The sequence below is a fragment of the Dunckerocampus dactyliophorus genome, chromosome 14, assembly GCF_027744805.1.
Source record: "Dunckerocampus dactyliophorus isolate RoL2022-P2 chromosome 14, RoL_Ddac_1.1, whole genome shotgun sequence".
Taxonomy (NCBI): Eukaryota; Metazoa; Chordata; class Actinopteri; order Syngnathiformes; family Syngnathidae; genus Dunckerocampus; species Dunckerocampus dactyliophorus.
In genome coordinates, this window is record NC_072832.1 from 6,480,614 (window position 1) to 6,497,475 (window position 16,862).

Consider the following 16,862-nt stretch of genomic DNA (forward strand, 5'->3'; position numbering starts at 1 on the left):
AGTGCTCACTTCAAACCACCATTCACAAACGTCAGATGGCTGTCACATGATGTCGCCGCCCATTACCACGCCTTACGTCTCACAGATCCAATTAGAGCGGTGCGGAATCGAGTCTAGATTCCGATTGGCTCAGTCGCCTGTCAGTCACTTCCAGCTGTCAGCTTCAGAAGCCGTGCTGCCCTGCTCAACCTGGAGACAACCAACCTTGAGACCTTTCCTGACCAAAATGATAATTTAAGTAAAAAAGGTAAGCGACATTCGTTATAAAGTGAAGTATTACAGTATAGTATGGTATACCAGATGCGTAAAATAAAGATACATGTAAGTTATAACCCTTCGGAAGGCTCTACGTGTCCTGATGTTTTTAGCATGCATCAGCTAATGATGCTAGCAATGCTAGGCATGGAAGTAACATGCCATTGCAACATTGAACATTACTTTAATGAGTGTTTAACAAATAGACTTAATAAAAAAAATCTACCGCTAGTGGCTTGAGTCCACTTAAATATGCTAACATTGCTAGCTGACAGAGTTGACTGAGGATGCTATTTTCACTCTATTTTGCCTTCCTCCAGTGTGCTGATATCCCCTCCACCCCCCCAAACCAGCCATCACCTGGCCCATCCCATCCATCACCATGGAGACTGCTGCCAGTTATGTGCTCATCCATGGCAAGAACATCTCCCACAGCACCTTGGCGAGCTCTGCTGCTGCTGCTGCTGGTCCCCACATGTCCATTGACAAGCTCTTTCCTGCCTTGCTGGAGTGCTTTGGCATCATCCTGTGTGGATACATAGCTGGCAGGTGGGTGTGATCTCTTCAGGTGCATTTCTGCATCATTTGTTAAATATAAAGCTTGTGTTACTTTGCAGAGTAGCATTGTGGAGAGGGATTTGACGAATCACAAGTCAACAATCATGAGCAAAAACAAGAGAAAAAGGCACTATTTAGAAGTCATTTACTGGCTTTGTATCTTCTAATAAAGGTTTTCATCACTTTTACTGCTGAAAGCAAAAGGCGTTTAGAAATGCTAATGAAGGCTGATGGTCTATGCACTAATGTAAATAGTGTCTTTGTGTGTTTTGTCCCTATAGGGCTGACATCATCACTGAGAGCCAGGCGAAGGGTCTGGGCAACTTTGTGTCCAAATTCGCCCTCCCAGCTCTGCTTTTCAAAAACATGGTGCTGCTGGATTTTGGAGGCGTCATTTGGTCGTTTCTGTGGAGTGCCCTGGTCGCCAAGGTCAGGAGTTCTAAAGAAATTTGCACAAAATAAGCATCTCATGAAAGCACCTGACCTATATGCTGTGTGTGTGTGTGGGTGTGTGGGTGTGTGTGTAGGTGTCTGTGTTCGCACTAGTGTGTGTTCTCACACTGATGGTGGCAAGTCCTGAAAACAGATATGGTAAAGCTGGGCTGTACGCCATCTTTGCTACACAAAGCAACGACTTTGCACTGGGGTATCCCATTGGTGAGGCCTACACAAGCAGTAATGTAAATACTTCTTAGTACTCTCACCTCTTACTGTCTTTGCTTATATTTTCTGCAGTTGATGCTTTGTATCGGAGCACTTACCCAGAGTACCTCCAGTACATCTATTTAGTTGCTCCCGTGTCCCTCATGCTGCTCAATCCCATTGGATTTGCTCTCTGTGAGGTGCAGAAGTGGAGGCAGGCCGGCAACACGCAGCGAAGCACTGCAGGAGTGCTGGCAGTTGTTGTCCTACAGGTACTGTCCCTGCATTGGCGCTTATGAAGGCCGTAGCTAACCAAAACTAGAAATGCGTGCTTGTAGACCACCACATTGCATCCCACGGGGTAGGGCTGGGCGCTTGAAGCATGATATAAAAAAACAAACATACTGTTCATATCGATATAGACTGCATGTGCGCTGTTCTCTTGTATCTTGACAGAGAGGTCTGTCTCACTCATCACTGCTGTAAGTGTCTAAGCATAATTAAGGTGTTTTTACTCACTTTTTTCTTACGAGGTGCTGCTTTCTAAAAAATAATACTGTTAAAAGTAAAGTATTTTCGAGTTTCTCCTGACATCTAAAAATTACCTCTTAAACGGAGCACTGTATTTCATATGTTGTTCTTTAGTGCTATTGGTATTAGCTGAGAATGTTGTCATAGCTAAAGGTTTTTTGATTTGATTATATTTTAGTTTTTGTGTATTTATTTAACAAAGAGAATGGACTATTTTATTTTAGCGGCAATTTTTTTTTTTTTTTAATGAAACAACTTTACACAACTTCATACTCATTTTGTGGAAAAAATATCGGGATATATATTGTATATTGATATTCATCATAAATATATCAGGATATGAGTTTTGGTCCGTATCGCCCAGCCGTACCATGCAGCGTTCAAGTTTTTATGATGTAACATAAAGATTGTGATTCGAGTGGTGTTCCATTGCACTTGCCTGGCCAGGAAGGTCCACAGGATCACCCTGACACATTTTGAATGTGGACGACAAACATGGCAGACAATCTAGATCAATATGTGGAAGTAGGTTACTGTCGTTATGCTAAGCCGTTATCTATTTTGGCCATGTTTTTCACTGTTCCATTGCACTTTGTTTGAGCCTTGGTTGTAAATGTCCAACTTGCTATTGTTGTAGAATGCAGCTAATGTGTTTCATTTAATAGTGAGGTCTAAATCCAGATGGAAGATCAACAAATGTGGGCACTAATATAAGACTGAACTCTCCTCTGCAGGTGTTGAAAAATCCAATAGTATTCATGGTGGTCATAGGGATCGCCTCCCACTTTGCTCTGGGCCAGAGAATCCCTGCTGTGCTGTCCGACTTCATTGATGGCCTGGCCAACTCTTTTGGAGGGGCGGCCTTGTTCTACCTGGGCCTCACCATGGTCTGTTTTGTTTGGACTCCGATTTGGCTCAGTGAACAGTCGCTATATGTGTTCTTAGGCTTGTTCTTTTGGACAGCATTCATTGCATAGTATTTCTATACAATATGGGAGGACACTTCATGACTCTGCGTTTCTGTTGCAGGTGGGTCAGTTGAGGAAGCTGACACGAGATGCTGGAGTCGCTTTGATTCTCCTCATCACTGCCAAACTGTGAGCAGAAATTGATGTCAGTGGGTGTTTGTCTCTTGGTTAGGATTAACACCAACTTGAAAAGAAGTGGCGCCCAAGAAGAACAAATATAGTTTTGGTGCAGGTCTGGATAAATGTGAGAGGGCGTATCTCTCAGAAACGTCTCAGTGAGTAAATCCTAAATCTTGACCACAGAATTCAGACAGTCACAGAGGGTCTGTGTCAATTCCAAATTAGGTTGGTTGTGGTGGGGTTTTTTTCAGATTAAAAAGAAGAAAAATGAAAATGTAAAGATGCATACTTATATATAACATACAACACTACATATTAATCCAAAGTAACGGTTTCTTCCCCCAGTCTAGTGATGCCGCTTGTCTGCAAGGACATGATGGATATTCTGGACGTGGGTGTCAACAGCACCAGTGCCAACCACACCAGTTTGTCCAACTTTGCTTTCCTGTACGGTGTCTTCCCCACCGCACCCAGCGTGGCCATCTACGCCGGACACTACAGCTTAGAGCTGGAAGTGGTGAGTACTAGTAGCATAGTAGCATTTGATGTCTTGTGATGCCGGGCCAAAGGCTTGTCCCAACCCCCAGGCGGAGTGGGTCACATAGCGAAGAGAAATGTCCCAAGATGCCTGTTATTGAAGAAATTAGATGGGAAACACAACATTCCGTGTTTGTTGTCTCCAGTGACTCCATCCACCCACTTCTTCCCTGCTGTCCAGTTAGCATATTAGCATCACAATAGTGTTGTAATGCATTAAACTTTGCTACCATGTGCTGTCAGGTGACTTCAGGCATGGTCATCAGTACGTTCCTCTCAGCCCCCATCATCTACGTCTCCGCTTGGCTTTTGACAATCCCCCTCATGGACCCCGCTCCCCTGGTAGCAGAACTCCAAAACGTCAGCTTCAATATCAGCATCGTCTGCCTGGTCGCGCTGGTGCGTGCTCTCAGCTTTTGCTTTCCGTTGATGACTTCTGGGACTATCCCTGAGATGAATATAGTGTAATTTTCCACGTCTTGCTGCAGGTTTGGACCATTGCGGTGATGCTCCTCAGCAGAAAATTCAACCGTCTTCCTCACCTCTTTGCCTTAAATCTCTTCTTGGCTCAGGTTGGGCTTACACTTCGATGGTGCCATGTGGGCTTTTAATGCCGCGCTGTCGGCTGATGTCTTTGCCCCTCTGCATCCTAGTTTCTGGTATGTGTCGGCATGATCCTGTGGAACTTCCTGGCCAGACAAGAAGATAATCTCATCGGCAAAATTCTGGCCTTTTCGCTGCTCTACAGCTCTCTGTACAGCACGTACATTTGGACAGGCACGTGCTCATATCTGGTCTGAAACAAATCTGCATGCTAGTGATTGCCTCTCCCCTCTGTCAACCCCCCATTTTTTTTTTTTTTAGGTCTAATCCCACTCTGCTTGGCTCTGACCAGCAGAGATGATCTGCTGAGGCTGCGACCGGCAGTTTTCATGGTTTTGGGTTGGGGGTGAGTTCCATTTTACTTTTTAAAATTAAAAAAAGACAGCAGAAATAATTCAGATTTATGTTAAGAAAAACAAGGAATTTGGCATAGCCCTTGGCATATTGTAAAAATAAAATGAATTCATTGTTAATAAGATATATTCTTTGATAATACACTAATTTGCTTTGTCACCTCTAACAGGGAGCTAAGATGTGGATGTTTTATTCAGACAGCTTACAATATTATGTTATTTAACATCTTTAATGTACAAAATGTATCAAAGTGCTGGAAAAGTTTTGGCACATGGTACAGAACGGGGACACAGAAGAAATACTGCAACAATAAACAAGTCTAATCATAATTCAACCTCTGGCACTGATTCATCATATTTCCATTATATCCTATTTAGGAAGAAGCTATAGAAATAACAACATTATAGCTTATAATACGCAGAATGTTTTGTTCATTGCATAGGATGTAAAGTATTGGACATTTCTTTCAGTGTAATTATATTCTTGTGTGTAGGGTTCCCGTGGTCATGGTAGGAGGTCTTTTGTTGTCAGGCCACAGGACCGACACCATTGATTCCGCCTTCTTCTATGGCAAAGCTCAGGTTAGACAAACACCTTGCAACACATCACCACTTACGCTCTCCACATTGTTAATTTCGTAATTAAAATTCCCTTTTAAGTCGGCTGGGAGCACACCCAGAAAACCTGTCATGAATAAATGTCTTATTTTTCATGCTTTGTTATAAAGATCATCAGCACAGCCGTGGTGCTTGCAGTCAGCCTGGGGCTGGGTGCGATCTCTCTGATGGGCCTCAGCCAGGGAGACAGGGAGCAGAGAGGATACCACGTCCTCAATAGAACTGCTGTTCCTGCTGCTAATAATGAGGATCTGAGGACCTCTGGTGGTGGGGAAGATACACAACAACAGCAGCAGCATTTAGCAGAAACTTCACCTGCCTACAGCATTAACTCAGGTATCACGACTACTATATCTGTGATACTACACTGAATTATTATTATTATTTATTCATAAGTATGTTTGTGTGTGGTAGACACACACACTCCTCCTTTCCAGACGGTACCTGATATGATTGCCAGCACACAGTGGAACCATGGCAACAACACCTGTATGTACAGTACATATAAATAACATTCATTTGTTTTATGTGGACGTATAATGCATTAACTGTTGAATTTGACTGTAGATTAATTATTAAAATAATACTGTTTGAGAGTCCAATCGTCCCTAGCTACATCGTGCTCTCACTCTATCGTGGTGTTTCAAAAATTAATTAGTAAATGATTGCTGTTTTTGTGGTTAAATATGGTCAGTTATTAGTAAAAAAATAATATTTAAGTTGTTTCTTTAAGTAAGTATTATTTATATTTAAGGAAATCTTTACTAATATATGCGCAAATTGTATGCGTTCATGGCCTAAATGAAGCTTTTCAAGCTTAAAAATGTCTACATGATGGAAAATACGAATATAAGGTATTCAAAAGACGTGATGGGAAGCGTAATACAGTATCTGTGACTTGCTGTGTGCGTGGGGCCTGGGAAGTAACGTGTGTGACGTCAGCGAGCTGGTGTACACTGAAGCCACTGTAGAGTTGTTATTCTTTTCCACTCCAGGCCACACAGGGGCGCTGTGCGAAGGGCAGCAGCAGAGTTCATCGTCTTCAGAGCATCTTCTAAACCTGGCTGGACCAGAGCGTCAACACACTACTGATGATAAGCAAACAGTCAGACACGTCTTGCTCTGTCTCCTCCTTATTGTCAGCTTGCTAGCAGTGAGAATTCTCTTATATTAATGTCTCGACGTATTTTTTAATGTTACCTATTTTTGAGAATGTTATTTACGGTGTTTCTGGTTTCTGTGTAGAACCTCTCCAGCTGCCTGTGGTGGTTGTTCAACAAGGATCCAGGGCGGCTCTACTTGGAATTGCAGTTCTTTTGTGCTGTGGCAAACTATGGACAGGTAGCATGAGAGTGCATGTGGGTGCCCATTAGTTCATTTTCGTATGTAACATATTTATGCTGTAAATTATTATTCTCTTAAACCCAGGGATTCCTGTCCTTTGGGATCTTCGGTCTGGACCGTCACCTCATCATCCTACCCTTCAAGAAGAGGTGAGAATAGTCATATTAATGACGAGATGTGAGTCATGTGACCTCAGGGGTGTGTCCACAGGTTGCAGGGGTTGTGGCGAGGTCGCGGCACAGAGGAACAGAGTCCTTCAGGCAGTGCTGAGGAGGTCAGACTCACCTGCACGCAGTTTGTCCGCTACCACAAGGAGCAGTGTGTGCAAGATATAGTTCACACGCGCAGGTATGTTGAGTTATCATTCAAAAATGTCTCATATTAGGAGAGTAAGTCCTTATTGAGCTTTTAATTCACAGTTGATTTGGTGCTGTTGGTGGTATTCTATTTCTGCTTGTATTTTAGGCCATGTCCACACTAACACAAGTATTATTTCAAATCATTTTTTAATGCATTTTCAATGACTTTCATCCACGCACAAACGGCAGTTTAATGGGATGACATTATATTGTGTGCCATTCTTAAGTGAGCTGATTTTTATTGATGATTTTTTGACTTGCTTTATATTAAAATTAGGGCTGTCAAACTAATATATTTAATTAATTCCGTCAGACGGCGGCACAGTGTAGCTCTCCACAGAGTCACACAGTGTCTGACGCTCTGGAGTAACTTTATTCTTACCTGAACACATCAACAGCAGTGCAATCACAACATCGTATATGTATCTCCTGCTCCAAACACGTCTCGAGTCCATCCTTTGCAACAACACTTCCTCATCGTCACGAGACAGACGGCGAGATGGGTTCACTTACATTCACAACGTCTTTATCATGCGTGTATGGGTGGTCTAAAGAAACAGCAATGCAGTGAAAATCAATAAGTGAACATTCTTATCACTCCCTTTGTAACTCTTCTTGCTGAAGTACAATTTGCTGAATTTAAGTGTGCTCGGAAATCCCAGAAAATCCACTCAACATGTGAATTCGACTGAAATGATACTGTTAATATGTAAATGTACTGTTAATGCACACAAATACTGTATATACAATCCTGCTCTGTCATTTATCTTTCTTTCAATAAAATACAGTAAAAATGGGCATATTTAACACATGATAATGGTAATAGTTTAATTTATTTTGAACATGCATACAAGTTACATTGGAATACATCACATAGTATAATTTACATGTCCAAAAAGGAGTAGGAAGAAGCAAAGCTTATTTAATCCTACCACCCATCCGTTTCACATCAATTGCAATACATTTGTCACTTCCTGTATTCCAAATGTACTCCTTGCTAGATTATAACGCATAGGAAAATGATAAGGTAATATAAGGTAACATAGTGTGATTAATCACGGTTAATTCATTTGAAAACCGTGGTTAATCTGATTTAAAATGTTTAATCATTTGACAGCCCTAATTAAAATACAATATTGAAGAGTAATACCACTTTCTTTTGTAATTTTCCTCAACTCACTATTACTTTTTTTAGGCTTCTTATGAGCGAAAATGGCCTCATTAGGGTGTATAGCGCCACCTGTTGCTTTGGAGTGCACTTGGCAGCATAAAAATAAGTTTTCATGTGGAAAGAGGTTATTTTTCAGCAGCATTTAGTGTGGATTGAGGTTTAAAAACAAAATAGTAAAGCGTGGACATTGCCTTATGTTCTTCTCATGGCCGATGCATGTTTCTCTTCAGGAATTCTTCTGTAGTTCTGTGCCCCGAACAAAGTTAAACGCAGGTTTTGCTTTGTCGCCTGCTTGATTATTGCTGCTTCTTGCTTGAAATCAAGCAGATTTGTTTTCTTTAAAATGCCGAATAGTTTCATTTATTTTCAGTGATACTCATAAAAGTCGTATAATACGCAAATTATTAGTATGCGTTATGCATCTTCTTGCTCCTTTTGTAAAAACACAAAGACATCAAACCCTCCTTTTCCTTATAACTGATTATTAAACTTGACTAAACACGACTCGCTGGATGTTTTGGAGTCTTGGGTGCTTTGCTTTTCTTTCTCACAAACAATTCTTTGCACTCTCCTTGCTTTCTTTTTCTTTCCTCCCTGCATTCTATTTTGGCTCCACCTCTTCTCTTGCTCCCCCTAGTGGCTCAGGAGAGAGTGTGAGCGCTCCGACAGGTGAATCCTTGCTCTGATAATAATGACAGGTTCTGGAGAGACCTCCCGCGGCAGCAGCCGGACCCTCAAGTTGACCAACACCAGCATGAACCCGACCTAGACCCAACTAACCAGCACCCCCACATCCAAAGCACGTTCCGGGGCTGCGACCTGGTCGACTGGCTGCTCGGTCGCGGCCTGTGTGCCGGGCGAGCCCAGGCTCGGCGTTACGCGGCATGTCTCCAGCAGGGGGGCGTGTTGTGTGTTGCAACGGGTCAGCACAGCTTCAGGGACGAGTGCACGATGCTCTACCACTTTATACAGGAGGAAGAGACCAGCTAATAGGTGAGGAGGAAACCAACCACCAGGCCACAACACAGTGCCTTATGGTGCAGTTCTTCCATCCGCCACTAGAGGAGTTCTTGTTCTTCAAAGTGCAGGCAAGTTCCAGTTAAGAAAAGTTTGTTTATGCAGATCAAATGAAGGTTGAGTCGCTTTCCACGTTGGTTGCTGCTTTTGATTCTACTCTTCTCTCTTAACTACTGACTTGGTTTGTTTTTATTTCCTTTCATTTAAATGCACTGTGTGATTACTGGACCCTTCTTTATGTACACAATCAAATGACTCCAGTGTCTTTACAAAGATAATAATGCTCAGTTTTTGCACAACACAGTTCCTACATGTCAACCCTCGTGTTCTCCTCGGGGAAACTCCTGTAGTTTGACCTTCTTTCACAATGTAATTTAATGACTTTAATGTCCCCAAAAAGACCAGAGTTTTCCTTATATACCTCATTTTTCCTAATTTTCTGGAAAATGTGCTTTATTTTCAAATAAATGTTGACATAATGCATATTGAGAAATTAATACCTGTCTGACATTATTATCTTTGGAAAGCAGAGGCCAGTGAGTGTATTTTTAAAAATAATTTTTCTTTAATTCTGCTGCAATTTAAATTAAATGGTTTATCCGAACAGCAAACTGAAATTTATACTTTAAACGTTATATTGACTTCTTCCTCAATCTTGCTTATTAAGTCCCTACTGTGTGATTTTTTTTTTTTTTTTTTTTTTTTTTTTTTTTTTTTTTTTGACACTAGAAGTCTCCAAGTGCCACTTTTGGGCAACGTTGACCGCTTGCATGACGCAAAATATATGCAAATGGCTAATCTCACCAGTGAATATGAGCCCCGCGTTATTGCGTCTCGATTCAAAACCTTTTGCAAATGTAGGAACACTTAAATAAAGAAATAAATGTTAAATTAATGAAATGTTTTCTGGTCGAATGGAGACACGTGTAGAACTATAAAAGCATGGTTTACAAATGGTTTAGCTTCCACCGAGTGGCTGCACACCTTCTCACGTTCGACCTGTTGTGTGATGCTTTTACTGTGAAAAAAATTGAACTACGAGCTGATTTGAGGTGGCTTCCATTCAAGTTCCCCTTTGTGTGTCAAAGGCAAAGACCGGGCATGTCCTGGTTGATACATACACTACTCTAAGTTAGGGATATGCAGCAGAATGATGAAGCGAAAATGCACTACAACCCTTATGGGTGAACTTAATTTGACCTTCTTTAAACTTTTGAATTTCAGCTCCTTGTCGGACAACAGAAAGTTGCGCAAAAACTGCAGAAACATCGACGAGCTGGACATGCGCATTCAAAAGTTCAAGGAAGGTTAGAATTTAAGTTCATCCTGAAATTTGAGCCGATATCCCTAACTCCTTGTGAGGAGTGGAAATGCATATCGTTCCTTATGTTTACTGATGTCACGTGACCTCGTGTGACAGGGCGCCTCGCCTCCGCCAATGTGAAGGTGTGTGTTGGTGTGTGCATGACGTGTGTCACGTGTAAAAGACAATAAAGAGATTTTAATAAGAGGTTTATTGTGCGTTTTTGTCCAAGAAGAATCAAGGTCAGCTTTGACCTTAAGAAGGCAAAAACAAACTAAAATCAACTTCATAAAAGTTGAAAACGGCAGCAAAAAGGCGAGATTCACTGCAGCCTTCTTAAACATACATTTAAAAAAACAAATTTGGTCAAAGAAGAAGAGAACAACAATCTCTCATCCTCAGACACACACTGACTCGCACAGTAGTAACAAGACAACACATGACCTTCAAAGGTGAATTCAGACCATATTCGAGTCCATTAAGACATCTTAAGTGCTTCAGGAAGACAACAGAGAGAAAGAATCAGAAAACACAGCAAAGGAAAGAAACATTTACAAGAAAAGGATACAAAATATGCATGTAAACACGTCTCTAGTTTATAATCAGACTTTGGGACATGATGTTCATTTGAACATGTTGATGGCACTCTAAAGTCTTCTAAAGTCCTGGAGGCTCACATGCACGATCTAATGAGATCCAATACAACAAAAATCTTTACAAAGATGTTCACTTTTGACTGACACTGTCAGAGAACATATTTAAATGTTGTGCTTTCCATTACCTAAGACTGAGAGATGTTTGTAATATTTTGACTCTTAAGTAAGGTAGGAATATATTGCAAAAACCATCAGATCAGTGTCGATCAAAACCTTTTTTGTTTTAATTGCCATTTGTTGGTTGCTTTCCTTTTCACATTGGGTGGTTAAATTCTACTTGTGTTAGGGCAAAGTGATGCAGTGAGCCACCAGATCCAGCAAAAGGAGCTGTGGTTCAAAAAGACTTGCTCACTTCTGACACCTAGAGGACTGGAGTGGATCATGATGGGCCTTTTTTTTTTTAGGTAAAAGGATTCAGAAAGACATCTTCAGAATTTTCTGACCATGGCAGAAGTCTGCACTCATGTGTTCCTAATATTGTGGTCACTGTCAGTTCTTGTCCTGGCTGAGGCGACAAGGCAGCGGTTAACAGAAAAGTCAACGGTTGACCGATGTCCATGAATGTCCTCACGATGGTTCCTCCTGGTGGTCATCGTCTCTTGCGATCCGTTGTGTTCTCATCCTGAGCGCCGTCCATGTCGTCCACCCTGAGGTGAGCTTGACTGTAGCGCTTGATGAGTGCTCCGGGGACCAACGCCACCAGCGCGATGGCCAGAAGCTGGGCCAGCGTCCCCCACGAGAAGATGTCGTCCAGGGAGTGGATCTCGGAGAGGATGGCGCCCGTGCGCACACAGATGAAGTTGTAGGGAATCAAACCTGGGGAGAAAAAAAACCCAAAAAAACACGAGAGCTTAGCGACTGTGGAGGTGTTTGCTTGCTATTGTTACGTGTGAGCTCACCTATGAAGACAGAGAAGAAGAAAATGGACATGGGGATGTTGAGGACAGGACAGGTGATGTTAAGGAACCAGTTAGGAGTCATGGGGAAGAAACGGAGGAAGAGGAGGAAAAAGAACAGACTGCTACGATTTTCCTCAACCTGACGCAGAAGGAAGACAAGATCATGTGGAAATAAAACACACAAAATAATCACCATGTGATTTAACACAGCAAATAACGTCAGCCAGAAGCTCCCATTGGATGATTAGTGCTGTGATTAATGTTTATTTCAACTTGCACAGTCAGAAGCTTCTTATTTTTTTAAACAAACACGAATGGAAAAATTGTTATTCTGTTTAACAAGACTCAAACTTACGATGGCGTATTAGGGCCACATTGGAAAAAAATCATCTGAGATTTACGAGAAAAAAAGTTGTACCTTTACGAAAAAAAGAGTTGTAAATTTACAAGAAAAAGAGTCGTAAATTTCCATCCATCCATCTTCTACCGCTTATCTGAGATCGGGTCGCGGGGTCAGCAGCCTAAGCAGGGAGGCCCAGATTTTCCACTCCCCGGACACTTTGTCCAGCTCCTCCCGGCGGATCCCGAGGCGTTCCCAGGACACAGTCTCTCCAACGTGCCCTGGGTCTTCCCCGAGGCCTTCTACCAGTCGGACTTGCCCTGAACACCTGATCCTGACCAGATGCCCAAACCACCTCATGTGGCTCCTCTCAATGCGGAGGAGTAGCGGAGTCTCTACTGGATGACAGTTCTTCTCACCTTATCTCTCAGGGAGAGCCCAGCCACCCTACGGAGAAAACTCATTTCGGCCGCTTGTACCAGTGATCTTGTCCTTTGGGTCACTACCCAAAGGTCATGAGCATAGGTGAGGGTAGGAAGGAGGAGTCGTAAATTTACAAGAAAAAAACACTACGAGAAAAAAGTTGTAAATTTAAGAGAATAAAGTCGTAATATTACGTGAAATAAATAAAAAGTAAGATTAAGATGTGAAAAAGGGATAATAATAATATAATGACAGCACAATTCGAGTAAGTGGGTGTGTGATTAAAAGATTGGGACATTATTTACATTAAAAAAAAAACTGAATTTACATTCAAGTGTTTCTTTTGTAAACAAATAAAATGATTATTTATGAAAGGAATATTTTCTTGGAGCATAGAAACGCTGTGTACGACCTTCTCAACACAGTTTTGAACATTATTAGAGCCCTCGAGACATGGACTAACATCGCTACAGTCACTTTTACACTTGTATTACCCAGCACAGTAGACATAAAACAAGTAAATAAGACATAAATACAGTAAGACTTGTGCTCGTGTGTTGCTATAAATGTGTTCCCCTGGGAAGCTGAGGGCCGGGCAGACAGGAAATGAAGTCGGGGGTTCAGAGTTGAGTTTCAGCTTGGCGTGGGTTACGGCCGCAACGGTAGCCCGTGTTTTTATGAAGGATTTGTATTGGGAATTATTGTGCCTGTTGTGAGATAATTCAAACCTGCAATAAAAGCCTGTTGTTCTGTCGATCAAATCCGGTGTTTGCGCGTCTCACCAAACATTACAGTAACGTTACTGACACCTAGTGACCAGTGTAGAATACTACATATCATTCACCCCATTTATGAATGCGTCTTCTGAACGCCTTATATTTGTACTTTAGTTCCTTTAGCCATTATTATGCTTGAAAATGCTTCATTTAGGCAAAAAATAAGCACAATTGAAGCACTAATAATAGGCAGTATTCAACCATGAAACAGCATAATTTATTACGATCTTTTTGAAAAACTGTGATAGAGTGAGGCTGCAAAATTGAAAGTGGCGAGAGATGACTGTATTCGTGATTTTTTTTGCCATTCGTAGGGGGTGTTGAAATGTAACCCCCATAGAAAGCAAAGATCAACTTGAGCTTATGAATGAAATCTACCTAGCAACAAGTGGTCATGATCACTTATTTATTTACCTTCCTCTGCAGCAGGGCCACCTTTTCTGGGAAGATCCGGACCACGTGCTGCTTCCCGAAGGCAGACGAGAGTAAGTAGCAGAACGTGGAGCCTGTGGTGGTGAGCAGGCAAGCCAAGGCCAGACCCTCCCAGGGTCCGAATATTGCACCGGCAAGCATGTTCTGACACAGGAAACAATGGAGGAGTGGACTGGATGTCAGGCTGGGTCAGATCTGGATTAGGCATGCCCAGTGTCCATCATAATAATCCAGATTATTACATCAAAAACTGCAAACACAAGAAGACAAACTTGCACAAATGCAAACATTAGCTGCCTGATGGAGGACATTAGAGGGAGAACAAGTCTCACCAGGAAGGAGGAACCAGGAATGGCAAAGGACTGCTTGTAGAGGTAAGCGCTGCAGAAGAGCAGCAGAACGTAGCCATGATGTTCTCGCTTGTAGAACTTGAGCATCTCTGCTAGCTCACGCAGCTCGTCAAGATCTGATGGGAACTTCAACCTAAAAAGATAAATCAGCAAAAATTCCCACAGTTTGCATCAAAAAAAAAAATACAGATGATTATTTATCCATTTAATTACACTTTTTTGTAATCTCTTGGACTATTTATTTGAATTATTATTGCAAGTGTGTATGTTTGGTTGTCTAGGAACACTAAAATAACGCCGACCGAGCAAGACCCTCTGAAGCCAAGACTGGAATTTGCGTGCCAGTGTGTGTTTACTCTCTGGAAACTCATATTACTGGTGTAAAAATAAGGCTTGTGTAGGTGTGTGTGTAAATTACGCGCACAAAAAGTGCCCAAAGTAAATAGCAATACCATCTTTTGTCACATGTATACATTTATTGACGCGACATGGCTCCATGCAGGGGTTTGATGCCTTATTTAGTAGCAGCTTGATCCTAATTAACATATTTTCGTCAGAACTCTCCAGTCCAAAATAAAGTTTGACACGTCTCCCACTTAACTAGTCAGACTTGGGATTAGAGTTCCCTCTGAACATTTTGGACAATCGCATGCTTCCAACTTTGCGGAGACGGGCCCTCTTTGATTCCTGGTGCACAAATCAAGGTCCAAAAAAAGCAGGGGTGGTGTGGAAGAACCAGACCAGAGCTCCTCTGGCCTCACAAATGGACAAAAAAATGTCCTCCCACAAGGGTGGATTTTTTACATTTCTATGAACATTTCCTTCAATTCATGTCCCAATACCTTTGTCAAAAATAAAGCTCTGAAGGTAGTTGTATTTTGATTAACTGCTTGTTCCTTTTAAGGAAATGTCAAAGCAGTATTGTTTTCATGACCAAAGTGCACTGATTCTGTGTCGTGTCCAAGTCGCTTTAGATGATTTATTGGTTGTTTGGCTGCAACACAAGCTGTGTGTGTGTGCTGCATTCTGGGAACGTTGGTTATTTTTCACTCCTTTCTGAAAGAGTCTTTAAAGCAAAGGCATTGAATGTGAAAGCACTTTAAAAAAGGATCAAGGATGTGCTTAAAATGCCTGCAAAGCTGACAAATTCTTCCCCAGGCTCAAACTAATGAGAGGCGACGTGCAAAAGAGGAGAAGAGTTCAAATCTCTCCTTGAGGAGGCGTTTATGGCCGCCTTGTAGGTTACGTCTGTTAGCTAAAATAAAAGTGTCCACTGTGACACATTTCCCTCCAGAAATACTGAACATCCTCAGGGTCATGTGTCACCTCCATGGCTGACTTGCTGACCAATCACACGGCGACATGTTGGGGCCAGCAACCAGTAGGAAGCAGCCGTGGTGAAAATCCCAGCAGGTGCTGGACAAAAATCACGGATTGAATTACAAGGGCGATTCTAGTGTGTGTGTGCGCGTGCGTGTGTGTTTTTCTACCCTCTACTCAAGTCTGTGCTGCTATTTCTGCCCTCCAATCAAATGTATTCTCTTACCACACACACAAATAGATTAAAATAACATTTAACATGTATATCGATTACAATTTGATATTAAAAGAAAAATAAGAATAATGTAATCATTATTTGATTAAATGTGATGTGTTTTCGCTGGTGTTCTCTCTTACCCTACTGTCACATACACATTAGACAATACACTGCTGTGTAACATGCTACCCCCTGTTGACCTGGAGTGTGAACTACACCCACGAATTGCCTTAAAATGCGATAAAAGTGCGTATTTCTGATTCAGATACTTTACAAAATTATTATTGGATTGCGCTAGACTACACTAGTCATAATCGCTGCTCAATAAGAATCATTATAAGATGAAAGATATCAATTGCATGATGGAAGGATGAAATATTTTTTTTGTACATGAATAAAACTTTTTTAAGTAATCTAATTTTGTTTTCTTTTACTGTGTACATATCTAAAAGAAAATTAAAAAGTCAGCGTTCTCCATTCCACTCCACCTACTTGTAGTAGTGCTCCACCGGCTCGTCCCCTCCCTGAGTGGCTGGCCGAAGGTGGTCGTCTGCGGGCGGAAGGTGAGTGGAGAGCAGGTAGAGGTAGACGGTTGCGGCCGCCACAGTGGCGGCTAGCCCGGCAAAGGAGCGCATGTTTCGGGAGACTTGGTGGAGAGACTCCGTTTCCGAGCTCGGTATGGATTTAAAAAGAAAGGAGCGGAAGAAGTCTCTCCTGGGGAAAGACGAGGCGACGTGTTGCGGTCCAGTTGGACGACACCGAGTCTCCTCGGTGTCTATTACCCGCCAACACGCGACTCATGACGGCGACGGGATCGGGTGACACCCGGCGAAAGACAACCTGCTCCGGTAAGGACTTTTGCTGTAACTTCTGTTTCACTCTTTCAGCTTTCTTGTCCCTAGAAAGGGTGACTTGTCGAGATGTTAGTTGCTTTGCTAAAAAAGTCAAAGCGATTAGGAAAATAATAAGAAGTTCAAGTTGTTTGAAAAATTCGAACAGTTCCAGTCCTAACACGAAGATTGTACTTGAAGTGTCTGACCGCTAGAGGACAGCATCGTCAAGTCATCGTT

The 16,862-nt window shown here is 42.0% G+C and overlaps 2 protein-coding genes across 3 annotated transcripts; one reads left to right on the forward strand and one right to left on the reverse strand.

The window, feature by feature from the left end:
* The first annotated feature begins 96 nt into the window (after positions 1 to 96).
* gpr155b (G protein-coupled receptor 155b) lies at positions 97 to 10,570 on the forward strand. Of its 2 annotated transcripts, none has more exons than XM_054799197.1 (20): positions 97 to 247; positions 576 to 804; positions 1,095 to 1,242; positions 1,341 to 1,470; positions 1,549 to 1,727; positions 2,721 to 2,873; positions 3,016 to 3,083; positions 3,420 to 3,591; positions 3,855 to 4,010; positions 4,100 to 4,183; positions 4,265 to 4,388; positions 4,476 to 4,560; positions 5,062 to 5,149; positions 5,296 to 5,521; positions 5,600 to 5,674; positions 6,181 to 6,338; positions 6,431 to 6,526; positions 6,614 to 6,678; positions 6,740 to 6,877; positions 8,758 to 10,570. In XM_054799197.1, the coding sequence occupies exons 2-20, from the start codon at positions 638 to 640 to the stop codon at positions 9,047 to 9,049; spliced, it is 2,604 nt and encodes an 867-aa protein (XP_054655172.1). In that variant the 5' UTR covers positions 97 to 247; positions 576 to 637; the 3' UTR covers positions 9,050 to 10,570. The 2 variants fall into 2 exon arrangements, with proteins under 2 accessions (XP_054655172.1, XP_054655173.1); XM_054799198.1 differs by having other exon boundaries at positions 8,697 to 8,907.
* A 117-nt stretch (positions 10,571 to 10,687) lies between these two features.
* Positions 10,688 to 16,821, reverse strand: tmem41ab (transmembrane protein 41ab). Its single transcript, XM_054799208.1, has 5 exons — positions 16,285 to 16,821; positions 14,238 to 14,388; positions 13,888 to 14,049; positions 11,935 to 12,073; positions 10,688 to 11,851 (listed from the first exon to the last, which is right to left on the reverse strand). The coding sequence occupies exons 1-5, from the start codon at positions 16,425 to 16,427 to the stop codon at positions 11,625 to 11,627; spliced, it is 822 nt and encodes a 273-aa protein (XP_054655183.1). The 5' UTR covers positions 16,428 to 16,821; the 3' UTR covers positions 10,688 to 11,624.
* Between the last annotated feature and the right edge of the window lie 41 nt (positions 16,822 to 16,862).